The following is a 20,365-nucleotide window of genomic DNA, read 5'->3' on the forward strand; positions in this document are numbered from 1 at the left end:
TAGTCTAATCCTCTCAATTTACAAATAGGAAAAAGCAAGGCTCTGGGAAGTTGTTATTTGTCCAGCTCACCAGCAGAGCCAGAACTAGATCCCATTAGGTCTTCAGTGCTATTTTAGATAAGAAAAACCAAAGTGTTTTTCCTACTCTTATACACCATTTAACACTTTTGATATCAGATTCTCAAGCAGAAGCTCTTTGGATATGTTATAATTTAATTCAGTTCTGACACAATCTACCTGGAGATGGTATCAGATCTCATAGGCTCAGTTCCCACAAGACCACTTCCCATCACATCAGGTGCCAACGGTAAGCCCCAGGCTGTGGCCTGTGCTTCTGACCCACCGGCTTTAAATAGGGGTTCCCACAATCCTCAACTCAGGTTGAATAACTTGCTAGAGTGGGTCACAAAACTCAGGGAAACATTACTTAGCATTTGCTGGTTTATTCTAAAGGATATTACAAATGACACAGATGAACAGCCAGATGGATAAGATACATAGGTCAAGGTTTGGGAGAGGGAATGTGGAGCTTCGATGCCCTCTCTGGGTACACCACACCCCAGGCACCTCTACAAGGTGGAAGTGCCTCAAATCTTGTTGTTCAAGAGTTTTTATAGCTCTTGATCTCCGCCCCCCACCCCCCCCCCCCCCCCGTTGTCCCCCAATCTTCTTCCCAGAGGTTAGTGGATGGGGCTGAAAGTTCTAGCCTTCTAATCACTTGGTTTTTGTAGTGGCCAGTTCCATCCTGAGGCGGCCTAGGGAGCCTATTTAGAGTCATTCATTAGCTTAAGCGCTGCTGTGATCCTGTGATCAAAAGCAGCTCATTATGAATAATAAAAGGCACTTACCACTCAGGAAATTCCAAGGGTTTTAGGTGCTCTATGGTAGGAATACTGGACAAAGACCATATATATTCCATATTACACCACAAATGCTCTTCTCTACAACTTTTTCTACTACTATAGTTTCCCCTAAATTCCTTTTGTTCTTAAATTGCTAACACAGTTGAGCAGGTAATTTATTTTATGGGTATTTTATCTGTTGGTCATGTTTTTTTTTTTCCCTTAAGAATCCTAATGTCAGTCAAAGGTCATGTTTCTTAAATAGTTCAAGAGAAGAGTTGGGGCCAGGCATGGTGGCTCACGCCTGTAATCCTAGCACTCTGGGAGGCTGAGGCGGGTGGATCATTTGAGCTCAGGAGTTCGAGACCAGCCTGAGCAAGAGTGAGACCCTGTCTTTACTAAAAATAGAAAGAAATTAGCCAGACAACTAAAACTATATAGAAAAAAATTAGCCAGGCATGGTGGCGCATGCCTGTAGTCCCAGCTACTCGGGAGACTGAGGATTGCTTGAGCTGAGGAGTTTGAGGTTGCTGTGAGCTACGCTGACACCATGGCACTCTAGCCCAGGGAACAGAGTGAGACTCAGAGTGAGTCTCAAAAAAAAAAAAAAAAAAAAGAAGAGTTGGATCATCTCATGCTACAGCTTTTTGTTTATTTGTTGTTTTTACTTTATTTTTCTTACATTGGAACAAGTTGTTTTGAGATAATGATAGCATGTAATTGTGAATGAAAGATATAATACTTTTTTGGAGGAAATACCACATGAATCTTTCTTGAAATCAAATTGGCCTCATTAAATATTGGCTGTGAAATCTTGGTCAGGTTATTCACCTCGGCTAAATCTTCTTTCCTTGTTTATAAATGGGTATGATAATATCAACCTACTAGAATGGTTGTAATAATTAAATAAAGCCACTTTTAGGTGTACTTTTTACATCTCTTGGCCTTGTGCTGGGCATACACAATAACCCTCTGTATATAGGCTTGATTGATATTGTTTGGAGACAGTTCAGGACTCATGGTAGCTATTCTTGTCTCTACTTCTGAATTCCATTGGTCTACTACAGGCCATTTAATCTTCCTCTACATTAACTATATGGAAATAAATGTTAGGGAGCATTTTTTTAAAATAAATTTACTTTTTTTCCTTCCTCTTTAGAGAACTCTTTCTGAAGACTAATGCTCAGTTGACAATTCGTTGCAGGCAATTACTTTCTGAGCTTTCCTACATTTACCCTATTGATTTGGTAAGTTACAAATTTTCTGAAAAGATTTTTCTTTTCAAAAAGATGATTCCCATTTGAAATTTCCTCTCAATGAAAAAACTCACACGGTAGTCTTAATCATATACTGTTATCATTCAGGGCTAATATGCATATAAAATGTAGATTTAGACTTAGCCTTATGTTCCACAATTTGATTTTTTGTATCAGTTTGGTGGTGGGATACACTTATCATCTGAAATAATGTCAAATTATTTTTGGTTTCTTTAGGATCATTTTACTTAACCAAATTATCCACTATCATTTCTGACACATATGTGCAGATACATGTGTACTGCTTTAAAAAAATAATTGCTAATTAATTTACACGTATTAGTGTTAGTTAAGATATTCATGGGATAACTATCAGGATGTTAAGTTTTTTAACCTAGTTTCTTAAAATAAATGCAAAAAGTAAAACTTCAATAAAACTGATTAGGATTCTTTTTTAGAGGACCAAAACTGTTAAATTTGATGGTTTTCTTTTTAATGAAAAGTAATCTGAAAGACTAATTTTCAAGAAAGTGAATTGGATTTGAGTTGCTTGTAGAATCTTGTTAAATCACTTATAGATGTGAATTAGCCAAGAATAAAAAATTTCAAGCATATATAAATGTAGGGAGAGTACTATACTGTATCGTATACTCATCATCTAGCTTTAGCAATTATAATATTTTGAGTTTAGGACAGTATTATCTTTGAACAAGACAATGCTGAATTTTTTGAGATTTGACTTATAGTTTCTTTGTTTTGTATATAATTAATGTAAAAATGTAATTAATTTCATTCTTTAATTAAATTTACAGAATGAGCATAAGGATTATTTTGTATGTGGTGTCAAGTTGCCCAATTCTGAAGACTTCCAAGGTATTTTATTTCTTTTATACTTCTGAAGATTTGGTGTATATAATATATAGGAATAGAGTTATCTTGAAATGTTGGTTGTCTAGCACTTTTACACAAGGGTTTTTGGACCTTCTGTCCCCTCCCAATTGCAAGTATGTGAAGTCAGATCCCCTGATGGGAGACATAATACAATATTGGGTCTGATTGTAGAAAAATAATTATTGAACCTTATATTTGAAATTTAAAAGAAAATAATTTTTAAATGAGCTTTAAGTAAATCAGGAGTAGGGTTCTTAAGAATACAAATAATCCCCCTATCTTTTTGTTTTGATTTTTGTGAAAAGTTTGTGTGTGTTTGGGAGCAGAGGAACAATAAACATTAAACTGTTCTGTTGTTATTTAGAAAGTCATATTCCTGCTGACCTGGAAAGTATTTAAAAATGTAATTTTGTGACATATTCACTACTATAGGTTTAATTTGTAGTACTATCATTTCTCTTTTAACTAAAAAAAATTACATTAAAGGTATTATAAAATATGATTCATAGTAATTTCTATATTTTAAAATTTTTTATTTTTCCTAATCTCTGAATTTATTATTTTTTTGGCATATTGGTAAAGAGAGTATTTTTATTGTTAGCAAAGTGTGTTCTTTTCCTTTAACCTAAACGATGCTTTGAAGCCTATTAAATATCTTTATAGATGATTCCCAAAGCTAGCATATTATCTGTTTGGGAAGAAGTTATTCAAGGAAAGAACATTACTAGCTTTGATCAGAACTTTCTTCCATTTTCCTTTAAACAAACTTATTATTATTTGTGCTCTTTTAACATTTAAGACAATTTTAATGTATTACCCACTTTGGCCCTTATAAATAAGTATTTGAGACATGATATAAGGACAGTGTTAAACCAGGAGTTGAAGAACTATGTTCAAGTCCTAGTTCCCCTCTATAAACCATGTAATTTGGAGCAAGTCATGTAACCTGTGAGTTGACTTCCTAATCAATACGTGAACATATTATGTCCTGACTGTCTGACATGATTGTTGTGAAAATGAAGTGAGGCATACCAGTATCTGTAAAAGCAAGAGATTTTGCCTTATCTTTAATCCTGACAAAAACAAAGAAAGGAAACCTGTAAGGAAAGCGGTATTCAATGACTTGCTTAAGACTACAAAGCTAGGTAATAATCTAGCTGGGATTTATCTGGTTTCTACTGCACAATGCTCCCTCACATCTCTGTGAGTCACAAAAATGTGCTTTGGTGTTAATTTTAGGCAAAGTTGTGGTGTTTTAAAGCCCACGGTGCATCATTTTCCTCACTTAATAAACATATTGAGTACCTTGAGCCCTGTCCCAGGTTCCCATGATGCAGAACATTTTTTCACTGAAAAAATATTTATTGAACACATATGCTAGGCACTGTGTTGGGTTTTGAGGATACAATGACAAAAAATACCAAACATATTCTCTCCTTTCATGGAACGTATGCCTATTGAGAGAGCCAGCCAATAAATAAGAAAATAAAACATTAACAAGTATTTAATAAAAGAAATGCTATCATAGAGAATGGGAGAAACTACTTTTTTTTTTTTTTTGAGACAGAGTCTCACTTTGTTGTCCAGGCTAGAGTGAGTGCCGTGGCGTCAGCCTAGCTCACAGCAACCTCAAACTCCTGGGCTTGAGTGATCCTTCTGCCTCAGCCTCCCGAGTAGCTGGGACTACAGGCATGTGCCACCATGCCCGGCTAATTTTTTATATATATATCAGTTGGCCAATTAATTTCTTTCTATTTATAGTAGAGACGGGGTCTCGCTCTTGCTCAGGCTGGTTTTGAACTCCTGACCTTGAGCAATCCGCCCGCCTCGGCCTCCCAAGAGCTAGGATTACAGGCGTGAGCCACAGCGCCCGGCCAGAAACTACTTTAAATAAAGAAGTAAGAGAAGACCTTTCTCTAAGGAGAAACATTTAACAGAAAATTTGAAGGCTGAAAGGAGGCATCTCTGCTACAGCTAGGGCAAGAGCATTCCTGGGAGAAGGGGCAGCAAGTACAAAGGTCATGATAGAAGAGGAAGGAGCTTGGCATGTCTGAAAAAACTCAAGGTCAGGATATGGGAGAAAAGACCTGTATTTTGGGTAAATCATGTAATCTTTCAGCTTACTTTCTTGTGAAATGAGGTATTATCTATTAATATATCTCTAATTCATTGTGATGATTGAATGAGATAACATTTGAAAGAGCTTTTCATATAGGAGGTACTCAATAAATATAATTGGAATTAGTTGCAAAGGAGAGAGGAAAGAAGGAAGGAAGAACAGAAAAGACCAGACCTGTGTGGTTAGAGAATAGTGAGCAAGGGGAAGAGTTATACTGGAGGAGGTGGGAGAGCCAGGGCCTTGAGGCCACTGTAAGGAGTTTATGTTTTACTCTCAATGAAGTAGGAAATGCCTGAAGGGCTTCAAGAAAGGGGATGGCATGAGCTGAGTTTGGCTTTTTTGAAAGTCACTCTGGTTGCTCAATACAGAATGATTAGAAGGGTGGTAAGGGAAGCAGGAATATCAGTAGTGGTAGTCTGTTGCTTTAATCCACTCTGGGATGTTTCTTGATTATGTTTTTGTTTTCTTTGAAGTTCCTTGTTTCCTGGTTTTTAAAATAGCTTTTATAGCTGTCTACACTTAGAATGCCCCAAAAGCTGAATACATTCTTTTTATTCTTTAAAAAGGTGATACAATTTTTTAGTGCATTTGCTGAAAAAGGAAATGAGAGATAAAATGGCATAAGTGTTTAATTTTACTCTAAGGTCCTATTCATTCGCCATGATCCCTAGGAATCTAAAATTTTAAGAAGCATATAGAGTGATACTGGACTTTAAAAATCTTAGGTTAGCATCTGGCAAGATACTTCCGTATACAAAATGTATTGAGTGCCTTGTGTATGTCATCTGCTGTGCCAGGTGCTCAGAGTATACAAGAGTGATTAAGACATTGATCCTACCTCAGTGAGATTATCGTCCATTGGAGGGCATCGGATTTGTAATCAAGCCAGTCAAGAAATAGTTATTAAATTCATACTCTGTGTCAGGCACTTAGAGGTTTATACCAGGTGCTACATGAGACTTCAAGAAGTGGGAATAATCAATCATATCAGGAGGGGATCAGGAAAACCTTTACACAGAAGACAATGCTTGCACTGTCTTAAAAGACAAAATGACGTTTCCCTGTTGAAAGACGGGTAGGAAGACATTTTAGGTTGGGTAGGTAAGTAGAAATATGGTACCATGGAACATCATGCATGATGTTATCACATTTATTACTTTGATTCTCACAGTGGTGAGAATTAACCTCTTCTGTGAGGAAAGGAATTACCCTCAATGTTTTTTTTATAAAAAACAAGACAATTGAGGCTCCGAGAGATTAGTTAATTTTTCCAAGGACTCATATTAGCCAGTGGTAAAGCCAAGATTATGCCTGGTCTGCCTGATTCTAAGGTCCATATTATTTCTGTCATGATGCATCTTTCTTCCTTGTTTTGAATAATAACCTCTTCTAAACCTCTGACAACTTTCTAGTATTCTATAGCAGCTGCATTCTGGGAAAGACTCTAGTGAAGGAACACAAACTGATTATTCTGTGATATTCATGAGACTTTGCTGGGATAGACTTTACACTGCATGGGTTGACACTGTTGGGGAAACTCCACCATAGTGCCCCAGCATTTACTGTGCTTTTCTAAATGGGTAAGTTGCTGTTAGAGTATACCAAAGAGACCTGGACACAATGGGAGAAAATCGTCCAGTGAAGGGTGTTCATCTGAGTTCTGTTGACCAAGAAATTTAGCTTTAAAAAAAATGTTTGTGCGTGTGTGTTTTTTAAGTAATCCATAACACGAGAGCCTTTTGTGGTAATGAGACCCAGATTTCCTTCTGTGTCTGTATCCCTTTATGCAGGCATGATTTCTTGGAAAGGAGAGTCCATATGTCAAACAGTGTCTCATTGAGAACATGGAATGATTCCATAGATGCTGTGGCAGTGATTAGAGTCTTAAATATTTTGTCCTGTCTGGATCAGTGGGTGCTTGGTTCCTTAACAAATCAGCTGCCTCAGTGATTGGGAAGGCAGGATGGTAAGAGCTTTTAGATCACTTATTGTACTTGGATGCATTTGAATATTGACGGTTTGTCCAACATATAAATCAAAGGAACATTTGAATTAATTTATCATGTTATATCATGGCCATTGCATGTTTGTGGAATTTATTGCCATAAAAATTACACAAAAGCTGCAGCCTTGAGTGGCTACCTACATTTAAAAAACAATCAGATATATTTATTATAAGGGAACAGCAGGCTTTTATTTTGTTTTTGAGCCGCTTAAAACTTGGTTTGAATTAGTATCTTTTTCGTATACCTGAGTCTTACAGTTCATTCCTGTTCCTCTCTGGACCCTCCACTCCCCCTCCAACTTTGCACTAATAAAACTATCATCTGTGACCTTTGTAACCCCCAGAGCAGCATAAGGAACACAAACCTCTGCTCTGCTTAGGTGTTAGGGACGTCATTAATGCTTACTGGAAAAGCACACCCCAGAGAGCAAGGTTTTTGGCTTTGGCAGGTAAAGAGTCTTTCAGATCTTAGAATGCTAGAAACCTTAAACCTTTTGGTTTTTTAGCTAAAGTGATTGGCAACAGAATGTGACATCTGAGGTTGCATGGTCTGCAATAGCCATAATTAACCACATGAGCTCACATTTTCCCACTGGAGGTTCAGTGGTCTTGGGGTGATGAAAGTGACTTCCCTACCTGGAGGTGGTTTTCCTTTTGAGGGTATTGGAATACCCTTGGGTCCTGTAATGCTTCACCCGTGGTCCTTTTAAAATGCTTTTTAATATAAAGCTTCAATATTAGAAATCCAACACCACAGTGTTTAACACTGTCACGGAACACTATGGGCTGGAAAGGGAAACTACCTAGAATTTTTAATAGGTCGAGTGGGGAGTCTTGTGGTGGCAAGAATGGTGAGTGTGAATAACCTGAATCAAAGCTGATTTCCAATGTGATTCAATCTTCAGTGTTTGCTGTTTCTTTTTGGTTTTTTATTTCTGTGTGTAGGCTTCCCTTAGAGATGCCTTTTTATCTTTAAATTTAAGCAAAATTGTTTTGTTCATTGGTGGAAGATGATGTTAGAAGACCAATTTTTTGTTCTTTTAATAGAGATACGGATGTAGCCTTGAAATATGCAAATAAAATTCTTTAGCATTCCTCCTTTAGTAATATGGGGGAAAATGTAGGTGCTTGAGTATTTAGCATTCGCTAGACTTTTTTTAACATTCATAGTTTGCATTTGACCAGTCTGAAAGGCTAATTAAGAGACCTGCTGCTTTCTGGAAGTTTTCAAACCATTTTCTGTCAGGTCATATAGGAAAGGAAAAGCTTAGTATAAAGCACGTGTGGGAAAGTCTCAATTTATAGTAGTAACCATAGTAACTATATAGTAACCATCTTTACTCAAGTCCTCTTTCTCTTCCTTTTTCCTCCTTCCCTTCAAAAGGAGGTTCTTAAAACTAAGTCCTTTTACTGATAGGAATGTTTTAAATTTGGTAAGCCCTAATCTTTACAGAAAGCAGGAGGCAGAATTCAGTGACCCATGAAGGTACTCACAGTCCCAGCTATGACTCCAGACATAGATATCTTGGGAGCTGGGGTGTGGACACAATTTACCCACTTATTTCATCACTCACAGTTTTTAAATGTGTGATCATATACTGTGTTATATTTAAACCTCTTAAACAGTTTTACTTATATGACTTTTATCAAGCCACTTCTACCACCTGGATCTCATTTTTCTTGTGTCTAAGTTGATAGCATCAGACTCAGTGATTTCTAAGGTTTCTCCTGTCTCTAAATTATATTATAAGATGATGAATTTATAATGTAAAGTATTTTTAGTTCCTAAGGTAACATGATGTACAGGTTTCAACAGAAGTAGAGTATTATAGTAGTACTCAAAGTACTTGGGTAGGACTGGGGCTAGAGGACTAGGCCTCTAAAAATAATTAGGATTCCAGTTAGTTAGGGCATGACTCAGTAGTCAGCCAAAATGAATGCTGTTTGATTTTTTTTTCCCATGAATTTGTTTTGAGAGAGCACCAAACATTAGTTGAAAAGCCCATTTTCCATCAAGCACTATACAAGTCATCGAGGACTCACAGAATTTTTATGTTTTCTTTGCCCTTGCTAGAAAACTTTGAAGAAACCAAGGTTGTACATGTATGTCATATGATTGGTACATTCTAGGGTCCCAAGTTAAAAATTGTTACATATTAATTTTTTTTTAAATGAAGTTCTAAGACAGTATTATACAGTGGTTAAGGAAGGAGGATTTAGTATCAGACCAACCTATTTAATAGCTCCATTACTTTAGACAGGTTCCTTAATCTCTTTGAACCTCACTTTCTTTATCTGTAACATGAGTGACATAGCATAAAAAAAGGTGTCCAGTGTAGTAATTGTTCATGAATGAATGACTATTATATATAAAGTACTACAGACAATTTTGGGCAGAAGAAAAATATTTAATAATAAAAGTAACCTATTTTTATAGGATGATCAAAGAGAAAAGAAAAGTCTATTATGATAGTCAAGGGTGGACAACTCACTGAGGAATAGATACATGCTTGTGGTATTCTCACAATAAGAATAGGTAGTACTTAGATAGTACTTAGGTAGTACTTAGATAATTAAGTATATATATAAAAGAAGAATGTGAAAAATATTGTTAACAATTGAGTTTAAAAACATCCCTAGAAGTCAGGATATAGTCAAGCCATGGTCATCTCAATCATTTCAGTCCTTATTCTGTAGCCAGATAAGGTATTCCAGTGTGTTAAATCTTGTAGAGAGATTGTGTGCGTGTGTGTGCGCACACATGCATGCACATGCACATGTTCATGTGCACACACATGTACTTGTGCACTTTTTAGAGCATTTTAGGAATAGTATATACCAAACAATTCCTTTTTCCTTCCTTCTGGAGGAAATTTAAAACTTTCTGTTGTGCTACTCTCAGTTCTGGGTACCTGAATCATTTAGCACTTCATAGGTAGTGCCAGAAATCTGGATTGTTTTTTTAAATATAATGATCTGTGGCTTTTTAAAAGGTAGATGCTTATGTTTGACTATAGGATAAATACATTTTCCCCCCAGTAATTGCTTCCACCTAAATTATATAAATAGGGTGGTGTATGAACAATGTAGTTTTTGACCTTTTGCTTTTACCGTTTAAACATTTATCTCCTTTATCCCATTCAAATTTCACAGGCTTATTTATGTAACACTATCTTTATAAATATCAAGAACATATCCTATAAGAATGTATTATGCTATTTCACTTCACTTTAGAACTAATAATGTTGTACAATAGTACAACTGTATTGCCTACAAAGTTATTAATGAGTAAAATGTATGATTATATAGTGTCTTACATTTAAACTTCCGAAACTAATTTTCATGTCATGTAATAGACTCAAGTATTAATTCCCCCTTTAAAAATGCTGGGAAGGAAAGTAATGGATATCTGGGTACACTGAGAACTTGAGGTATATATCAAATGTTAATCTCATCACATTAATTATTGGGAAATAATTTTAAATATAGTTAGTAGATGAAATGTCAAGTCATTAGTATGTTTAGATTGTATAAAATTCATATAATTTAGATAAGTGATTAATATTTAGATCTCCTTTGAAATTGATATGTTTTACCTCATAGCTACATTTCTAAGGTAAATAGTTGTTTTCTTTTCCTCTGCTTTTGAATTTACAGCAAAAGATGATGGAAGCATTGCTGTTGCCCTTGGTTACACTGCACATTTGGTCTCCATGATTTCCTTTTTCCTACAAGTGCCCCTCAGATATCCTATAATTCATAAGGGATCTAGATCAACAATCAAAGATAATATCAATGACAAGCTGACTGAAAAGGAGAGAGAGTAAGTGTCTTTTTTTTAATGCTTCTAACATCAAGCCAGTATAAAACATGGGATATATTAAAAATATAAAATGTGACCTAAAATGTGGCAACTTTTATATAACCTTTGTAAAGTGCTCCATTTCTTTTAAATCAAATGTAATTATTCATTTAGATGTTATTGGTTTAACTCCTACACTTCCAAAAATTGCTAATGATAGCAAAATTTACTCCATTTAATTTACTTAACTTTCACTTTTGTGAGGATGTCTGTCATATGTTCTCCAAATATTCATATAGTATCCCTTGCCTACATATAGTATCCCTTGCCTAACTATTTCAGCAAGTGAAATAGTTAAAAGATATGTCAGAGAGCCAACCAGGAAAAGGATAAAAGGTTTAATAGCAGATTGAATATAGTTGAAAAGTAGATTAGTGGACTGGAAGATAGGCCAATAGAAAATATGCTAACCAAAGCTAAGAGAGATAGTATATAGAGAAAAGTGCTAGACATATGTAGGATACAACACAGATGTCTAATATACATATAATTAAAGTCACAAAGAAGTTGGAAAGAGCGTGGGATGAACACAATATTTTAAGAGATAATGACTGAGGATTTTTCAAATTTAACAAAAGACATTAAGCTAATAATATAAGAAACATTAAATTCAAAACAGGCCGGGCGCGGTGGCTCACACCTGTAATCCTAGCACTCTGGGAGGCCGAGGTGGGCGGATTGCTGGAGGTCAGGAGTGCAAAACCAGCCTGAGCAAGAGCGAGACCCCATCTCTACTATAAAAATAGAAAGAAATTAATTGGTCAACTAATATATATATATATATAGAAAAAATTAGCCGGGCATGGTGGCACATGCCTGTAGTCCCAGATACTCGGGAGGCTGAGGCAACAGGATTGCTTGAACCCAGGAGTTTGAGGTTGCTGTGAGCTAGGCTGATGCCACGGCACTCACTCTAGCCTGGGCAACAAAGCGAGACTCCGTCTCAAAAAAAAAAAATTCAAAACAGAATAACTATGAAGAAAACATTCCTGAGGAACTTAAATGCTGAAAATCAAAGACAAAGTGAAAATATTAAAACCAGCTAGAGAAAAAAAGACATGTTAGCATAAAAAGATTAAGACTGGGAGCTGATTTCGCAACAGAACAATGGCAACCAGAAAGTGATGCAATGACATTTTAACACATTAACTGCCCTGTGAGTTGTATTTAACTCAGGATAGTTTTGGGCCTAGGCCCTTGTGAAACATATGTAACTCACAGCTCTCCACCTTGGGAGCCACATGAACTATTTTTCAAGTTTTATATAACTCACACACAGAAAATAATAAAAAATAACAAATTTTTCATTAAATTAAAAAAGAAGATCACTTTGTTTTCAAAGTTTTTATTCTGTTTTCATAATACAATATGATGGCCCCAAGGAAAAAATTTTTTTTCTAGTGTGACAGTCAGTGTGTTAAAGTCCTGAAAGAAAATAACTGTCAACTTAGAATTCTATACCCAGTGAAAATATCTTTCAAAAGTAAGGGCAAAATAAAGACATTTTAGACCATCAAAACTGAAAAAGTTCATTCCAGCAGAACTACACTAAAGGAAATACTAAAGGCAGGATAAAAATAATCTTACACAGAAATGTGGAAATGCAGGAAAGAGCAAAGAACAGTAGAAAGGATAAATATGTGTATATCTAAATTAATTTTGTCTATAAAATAAATAGTAATATCTTATTAAATATAAGATACATTTGCATAAAATATATGTAGGATTATAATGCATGATTCTAACACAAAAGGTGGGAAGGGTCAGATGAAGTTAAGGTACTCCAAGATCCTAGTATTGTCTGAAAAATGGTAAAGGTACTAATTTATGTTAGACTTTAATAAATCAAGGATGCATGTTGTAATCACATGATCACTGAAAGAGTTGTTTTGTGTAAGCAAAAAATTAATAAAGGTAATAAGTGGAAAAAAATTAAAAATACTTGATTAAGCCAACAGAGGTCAAGGAAAGAAAGGAAGATGAACATTAAATAGGTGGGATAAAGAGCAAACTAGCACATATGCTGATATGAACCCAAACTTATTCTATAATTACATTAAATGTAAATGGTATTAATATTCTTTTTCAAAACAAAGATTGTTAGACTGAATAAAAAACTAAACTCATCTTGCTTTAAAGAGATACCTTAAATATAAGGAAAAATATGCCCAGAAATTCTGATTCATTTGATGGAGCCCAGACATTAGATGTGTTTTAGAAGATCCTAAAGTGTTAACTACCATGTGCCTGGGGTTGAGAACCACTGTTCTAGATTGAGAGGATGTTTTTGTCTCTTGTAACAACTTTTGACCTAAAGACTATTTAGTCTGATGTTAATATAGCCACCCCAGCTCTTTTGGCTACTATTTGCATGGAATATCTTTCCCATCTTTTCACCTATTTGTGTCTTTGAATCTAGAGTGCGTCTCTTTCAGGCAGCATATAGTTGGAACATGCTTTTTTAAAATCCATTTTACCAGTCTCTGCTGATCAACTTATACTTAATGTAATTACTGGTATGGAAGGACTTCTGCCTTGTTGCTGTCTGTTTTTCATAGGTCTTATACTTTATGTGTCTCATTTCCTCCATTACTACCTTCTTTTGTCCTTAACTGATTTTTTTTTTTTGTAATGTATGTTTTGGTTCCCTTCTCATTTTCTTTTCTGTATATTTTTAAGATATTTTCTTAGTGGTTACCATGGGAATTATAATTAATATCCTATATTTATAACAATCTAGTTTGAACAGATACCAACTTAGCTTCAGTAGCATATTAAAAAAAACTCTTCCTATACACCTGTCTCCTTCCCACCTTTATGTTGTTGTTGTCACAAATTCTATCTTTGTACATTGTGTGCCCATAATGCTTTCTTGTTTCCCTATGTAGTTACCTTTACTGCAGAGCTTTATTTCTTCATAGAGCTCCAAGTTACTGTCTACTGTCCTGTAATTTTAACTTGAAAACCTTAACCTTTACTTTCTGGTTGCAGTGAGCCTAGCAAATCAGCCAGAGGTGAAAGCTTGGTATCTTCTCAGATCTTTTCTGAGTATGCTTCCTGCTCTGGGTGTGAGTATAGCTTCTAAATTCCCTAGTGTACGGATTAACTTCTCAAAGACACTTTCCCTAGATTTTCCTTTTAGGCTTTAGGCAGTCTGTTATATGTCTCAGTTGTAATCTTTTGCCCCAAGTGTCTGTGGGTTGTTTGCCCTATAACTTGAACAATGTTGGCTGCTTTTCAGCTCTCAGTGAATTCTGGCTAGGTGAGAAACAAAGGCAAGTGCCTTGCATTCTTGCATTAGTCCTTCAGGTAGCTGGCAGACAAATGAGAAGAAACAATTTTTTTGAATTTTTACAAATTTTTTTTGAATAAGGTCTGCTCTGCTCCCTTAAGAACCAAGGATCAACCCCTACACTGGGAATGCAGGGTGCTGTCTTCAAGACACCCGCGCGCCCCCCCCCCCCCAGCTGGGAAGGAGAATAGGGCCAGGACAAGTGAAAATGCTACAAAGCTTTCCTCCTGATTTCAAGTTTTCTTTTTCTTGATTTAACATTGTCAGTTGATATAAACCTTTGACTGTTTTACAGAGTTTTGATAAAGTTGCTTTTAATAATTTTTGCTTAACATTTTGATGTTTCTCTGAAAAGACAGGCCCTTGGATCAACCTACTCTACCATTTTCACTGACATCATTTTGTTTGTTTAATGATGAAAAACATTACTCATAAGGGATGAAGGAACCCCTTAGATGATTTTAAGCAAGAGAGAATACCATAACAGATATGTACTTGAGAAAGATCACCTTGTAGTTTCCTGGAGAAGGGTCTATCCCTGACCAACCTTCCCTAGGTTCTATATTAATGGAAATTAAGTGTCTTTCCACATTTTTATCAAATTTTTACATGATAATCTGACTTAAAATATTAGTTATGTAGGAAAATCACTTTGAGAGCTTGAAGAAGAGGTGTTTCTTGAAATAATACATATTCTTTCTCCAGGTCAATTGCACACTTTAATTTGTGAAAGAGCTTCTTAAGATGTGGGCTACTCCAAGTAGTATGCCCCAGTGTGAGTAACAGCAGTGATTTGTTTATTGACTGATTGATTTTCTCAAGCAATCTGGGAGGGCCAGATAGACTTAGGTGATTATGTTATCCCTTTTTCCTTTGATAGCCAGGGGAACCACGAGGATTGCATTTCTGTGAATGAATTTGATGTTCTACATCTATCTTCCACTTTTTGCTAAAGCACATATTTTGTTGATTCTAACATATACATTTTGAATTTATAATATTGACAAAAATGAGACGCATCTTATAATTAATGTCATGTCATATTGTGATTGATAGTATTTATCTTTTCTTAGTGATACATAATTTAATGATGTATTTCACAATTGATGCTATCTTAGATTTTATGAACTATTAAGTGTTTTAACTGGTTTCATGCATTTTTATAAAATAGTTCAAATCCTTTTTGGAACATTGATGTGTAAATAAATGTATAAATAGAAATATTATACATTTATTGATTATGCTTATGCCTCAGTTTTTCTTAGCCTGAATCACTGACAGAGCAGATTAGACATAATTTTTCTTTCTTCTGAATATTCCATTTTGTAAGATCTTTCCTCCCTCCCTGCCTTCCCTCCTTTTCTTTCTTTTTTTTTTGAAACAGAGTCTTGCTCTGTCACCCTGGGGAGAGTGCAGTGGCATCATGAGAGCTCTCTGTGCAACCTCAAACTCTTGGGCTGAAGTGATCTTCCTGCCTCAACTTCCCGAGTAGCTGGGACTATAGGTGCATACCACCACGTCCGGCTGATTTTTTTTCTATATTTGGTAAAGATGGGGATTCACTCTTGCTCTGGCTGGTCTCAAACTCCTGACCTCAAGCAATCCTTCTGTCTTGGCCTCCCAGAGTGCTAGGATTACAGGTGTGAGCCACCCCACCCAGCCCCTGAATTTTCAATTTTGGTGTAAACCTTGCCCAGGGTATTAAATGGAATCAGGTCTTCATGGGAGATAGAAAATAGGAATTGAATGGCTCATTGGACAAATTATACTTAATATAATAGCCAAAGGAATTCTCAGCCTCTGCTGTCTCTGATTACCTTTCTCATCTGACTATTGGCACATGAGATATTAGAGTTCAAATCCCTTCCAGTTTTGCTAGAAGAAAAAAAAAAGCTATTTTTTCCTTTGTCTAGCCTGTTGGAAAGATGGGTCTCGACTGATGCCTTGTCTAAACCATTACTTGTGCACCTGCACACTGTAAAGGGAAACTCTGAAATCTTTGCTGCATTTCACTGTGAGGCTCAGACCACAAAACACGAAGGAATGTAACCAGAGTCCAGCTGCAGTGCACCCCCTACTTCCAGCACTTCTTTCACTGAGGCCTGAAAAGTAGGTTTTAAGGTGATTTTTGAAATGAAATTTATTAGTCATTGTAATTGTGCTACTTTACTGTCTGGTAGATAATACATTCAGAATGGATTAGTGAAATAGTCCTTGAGTTAGGCTAGCTGGTTCAAGCATTTGGCTTTTTCAAGCTGTCAAAAGATGTCTGAAATATTTTATTTTATTCTTAGAGGGAGAAATAGAGGATGATATCATTGGCAGACACTTTTGAAACTTCCTGGCCTGTTTATGACAAGACTTTCACAAATCTGTAAAAGATGGTCAGCTGTTTTTCTGCAGTGGAATTATTGGAATCTAGAGAAATGCTAATGTTGTTTTTCCCATTTCCTTGATAATATGTACTTAAATTCCTATGGAGGGGGATCCTGACCAAAATCCTAAGAGTTGTTCTTTTTTCCTAATTGATTCTGATTTCTTTTAGAGACAGAATTTCTAAAGTACAAAGAAATTGCAGTGTATCCAAAATCAGATAATATTGGGCTGAGAACATAGTCATTGCCTGTGGATGTCACAAGAGTGGAATGGTCTGTTTTAATGATCTACCACCTTTTTGTGACAAGGTGCATGAGGCAGTCATGTATCCTTAAATAAGTGGGCTGACCAGACAAGTCCCCAAGTCTTGTGACCTGCCATCTTTTGTTTTTTCTTATAGCCACATAGGCAGGTCTAGAGGTTTACAATCTTCCCCTTCAACATAACTAGATTGCATTTTGCAGGAGGGAAGAGACAGGATTTGCAGAGTAGCAGTGAGCAGATTGATTTCTTATGTCTGTATTTCTTCAACCTATCTCCTGGCATAGCAATAACTGACTTGTTGAATAAATGAATGAGGATTTTTTCTAATGGCATCTCCTTGATGCAATTAGAATATCTTTATTCTAGAATTTTATTTCTGTAAGTATTAAATTCTCCCTAAAACAGTGACTGGCACCTGGGATTGTGATGGTATAAAGTGCTTATATTGAAAACATAAATGAAAATTCCAGAGCTCTAGTTTTCAGACTACTATAATTCTGACTCCTCATTTCTATTATTACATGTTTCAGGCATACTTAAACACCTGTTGACAACACTTTATATTAAGAATTATATATTCCTTCCTATAAAAATTCTCAGCTTCTGTTTGTTAATCAAGCTATTTTAAATGGAGAGTTCAGAAATTATTGCTGTTTTCACTAAATTAGCATGTTTGCTTTCATGGCATCCAATTAAATCTGATGGCCTCCTTCCAGAAGTGGGAGATTTTCACATTGGCTTAGACTTAAGTGCTATGGCTTTAATTTTCAACTCTCTACTGTGTATCCTATAAATTAGAACATTTCTTATAACCTTTCATCTACATTTTATTGTAGGTTGTTGCTCAGATGTTGGTATTTAGAGCACTCAGTAGACCCAGACCCCAAAGCTTTAAATTGAATGATAGATGAATGTGATGACTTGCAGTGAAAAAGGGTGGACCAAATGCTTTGGTTTTCTGTTTTTCTTTACTGTGTAACTTAAAAGTATAATCAAACAAATATTTTTCAGGATGACTAATCTTGCTGAAATGAATGAAATTATTAGTTCTTTTGGATTTCCCAAAATTTGACCTAAGTTGAGAAATCTCTGTTCATGTGAAAATTTTCTACAAAGTCTATAGTTTAAGTATTTATAATGGCCTAACAGTACTCCATTGAATAGAAATAAAGATGAAATAAAAGTATCCATGCAGAATTGTAGACTTACTGTGTTTTAGGAACAGGCAGAATATTATTATATCATCTGATTAAACCCTTCATTTCACAAATGGAAAAACAGGTTGGACGATGAAATGAGGTCATACAACAAGTTAACTAAACGTATACTTTGATGTGTCCCACTGAAGGAAGGCAAGGCCAGAAGATGGCGTGTTGGATCTCGAGTGTAGTTCTTGTAAAGCAAACATACGGAGATAGAAGAAGTGTGTTTATCAGAATGGAAATACCTCTTTTCCTGATTTAGGGAAAGCACCCTCGTGAAAAATGCCATGTTGTAAATCCCTGTATGTTAAGTAAAGTCACTATGTTGTTAAGTTCTCACTAAAAATGTTAATTATTTAAGTCACATTTATCATCAGCTGATTCACTTGACATTTGTTTTTTCTCTAAAAGGTACAATGCAAAATACCTCTTATCCCTAGCCTCCAATTATTTAAACTTGATGGAGTTCATTTTTGTTTTTTATTTCCAATTATTTAAGGCTCTGGAATCATGTTGGCTTTTCCTCTTATCGTTGAGTGAGGAAATACTTTTCTCTCTGAGTCTTGCTTCTCCTAGTACAAAACCTAGGTCATTATGCTATTAGGCTGTTAAGATGATCAAATAAAGCATAGTGCTTAGCATAAGGAAGATGCTTAACAAAATTTTACAACTACTATTATGTATACATTAACCTTGCAACAGGAATTCCAGGTAACCATATAAGTTATTAGGTGCCAGGAGGAAGAATGGGCCTAAGAAAAGGTTGATGAGAATTAAAAATGCAATCCAGTGGCAATGTACTGTAAGAAGGCTGTGAGATATATTATCTTTGCCAGTGGTATAAATGTAGAAGATTAGTGAACTTCCCTAGAGTGCAGAGGTAAAAAAAAAAAAAAACAACTGTTGTAGGTCTGAAGGCTTGTCTCTTTTATAGGCATGCCTTGTTTCATTATGCTTTGTTTTATTGGGCTTTGAAGATACTGCATTTTTTACAAATTTAAGATTTGTGCCAACCTTGCCTCAAACAAGTCTGTTGGTACCATTTTTCAAATAGTATGTGCTCACTTTGTGTCTTTCTTTGTATCACAGTTTGGTAATTCTCAAAATATTTCAAACTTTTCCAATATTATTATTATATCTATTATGGTGATTTGTGATCAGTGATCTTTGATGTTACCATTGTAATTGTTTGGGGTGCCACGAACCATGCCCATGTAAGACAGCAAACTTAATAAATGGTCTATATGTGTTCTAACTGCTCCACTCACCAGGCTGTGTGATTCCCCATCTTTCGCCCTCTCCTCTGGCCTCTGTATTCCCTGAGACACAACAATATTGAAATTAGGCCAATCAATAATAACCCTAAAGTGGTCTCTAAGTGAAAGGAAGAGTCTCATGTCTCTCAATTTAAATCAAAAGCTAGAAATTATTAGCTTAAGTGAGAAAAGCACGTTGAAAGCTGAAATCAGCTGGAGGCTAGGCCTCTGTGCCAAAGTGTTAGCCAAATTGTGAATGCAAAAGAAAAGTTCTTGAAGGAAGTGACAAGTGTGACTCCAGTGAATACATGAGTTAGATAAGATAGTGAAACAGCCTTAGTGCTGATAGGGAGAAAGTTTTAATGGTCTGGATAGAGATCAAAGCAGCTACAGCATTCCCTTATGCCAAGGCCTAATCCAGAGCAAGGCTCTAACTCTCTTCAATTATATGAAGGTGAAGAAGCTGCAGAAGAAAAGTTGGAAGCTAGCAGAAGTTGGTTCATTAGGTTTAAAGAAAGAAGCCATAAAAACATAATAGAAATAAAAAAAAAAAAAAAGAAAAAAAAAAAAAAGAAAGAAAGAAGCCATCTCCAGAACATAAAGATGCAAGGTGAAGCAGCAAATGCTGATGTTTAGAAGTTGTAGCAGGTTATCCAGAAGATCTAGCTAAGGCCATTCATGAAGGAGGCTACACTAAACAACAGATTTTCAATGTAGACGAAACAGCCTTCTGTGGGAAGAAGATGCCATCTAGGATGTTCATAGCTGGAGAAGTCAATGCCTGGCTTCAAAGAGTGGGCTGTCTCTCTTGTTAGGGGCTAATGCAGCTGCTAACTTTAAGTTGAAGCCAGTGCTTCAACTTAAAATCCTAGGACCCTTAAGAATTTTGCTAGATTTACTCTGCCTGTGCTCTATAAATGGAAAAACAAAGTCTGGATGACAGCACATCTGTTTACACCGTGGCTTGCTGAATGCTTTAAGCCCCCTGTTGAGACCCACT

General features: G+C 35.8%; 1 protein-coding gene across 2 annotated transcripts in view; it reads left to right on the forward strand.

Moving 5' to 3' along the window:
- Nucleotides 1–20,365, forward strand: part of UVRAG (UV radiation resistance associated) — a 275,388-nt gene that overhangs the window by 163,042 nt on the left and 91,981 nt on the right. For both annotated transcript variants that reach the window (XM_076002321.1, XM_012744895.3), the window contains exons 10-12: nucleotides 2,002–2,089; nucleotides 2,911–2,971; nucleotides 10,771–10,936. In XM_076002321.1, the coding sequence (XP_075858436.1) occupies nucleotides 2,002–2,089; nucleotides 2,911–2,971; nucleotides 10,771–10,936 (315 nt within the window). The remainder of the gene's footprint in view (nucleotides 1–2,001; nucleotides 2,090–2,910; nucleotides 2,972–10,770; nucleotides 10,937–20,365) is intronic.

This window comes from Microcebus murinus, chromosome 4, assembly GCF_040939455.1.
Source record: "Microcebus murinus isolate Inina chromosome 4, M.murinus_Inina_mat1.0, whole genome shotgun sequence".
Lineage (NCBI taxonomy): Eukaryota > Metazoa > Chordata > Mammalia > Primates > Cheirogaleidae > Microcebus > Microcebus murinus.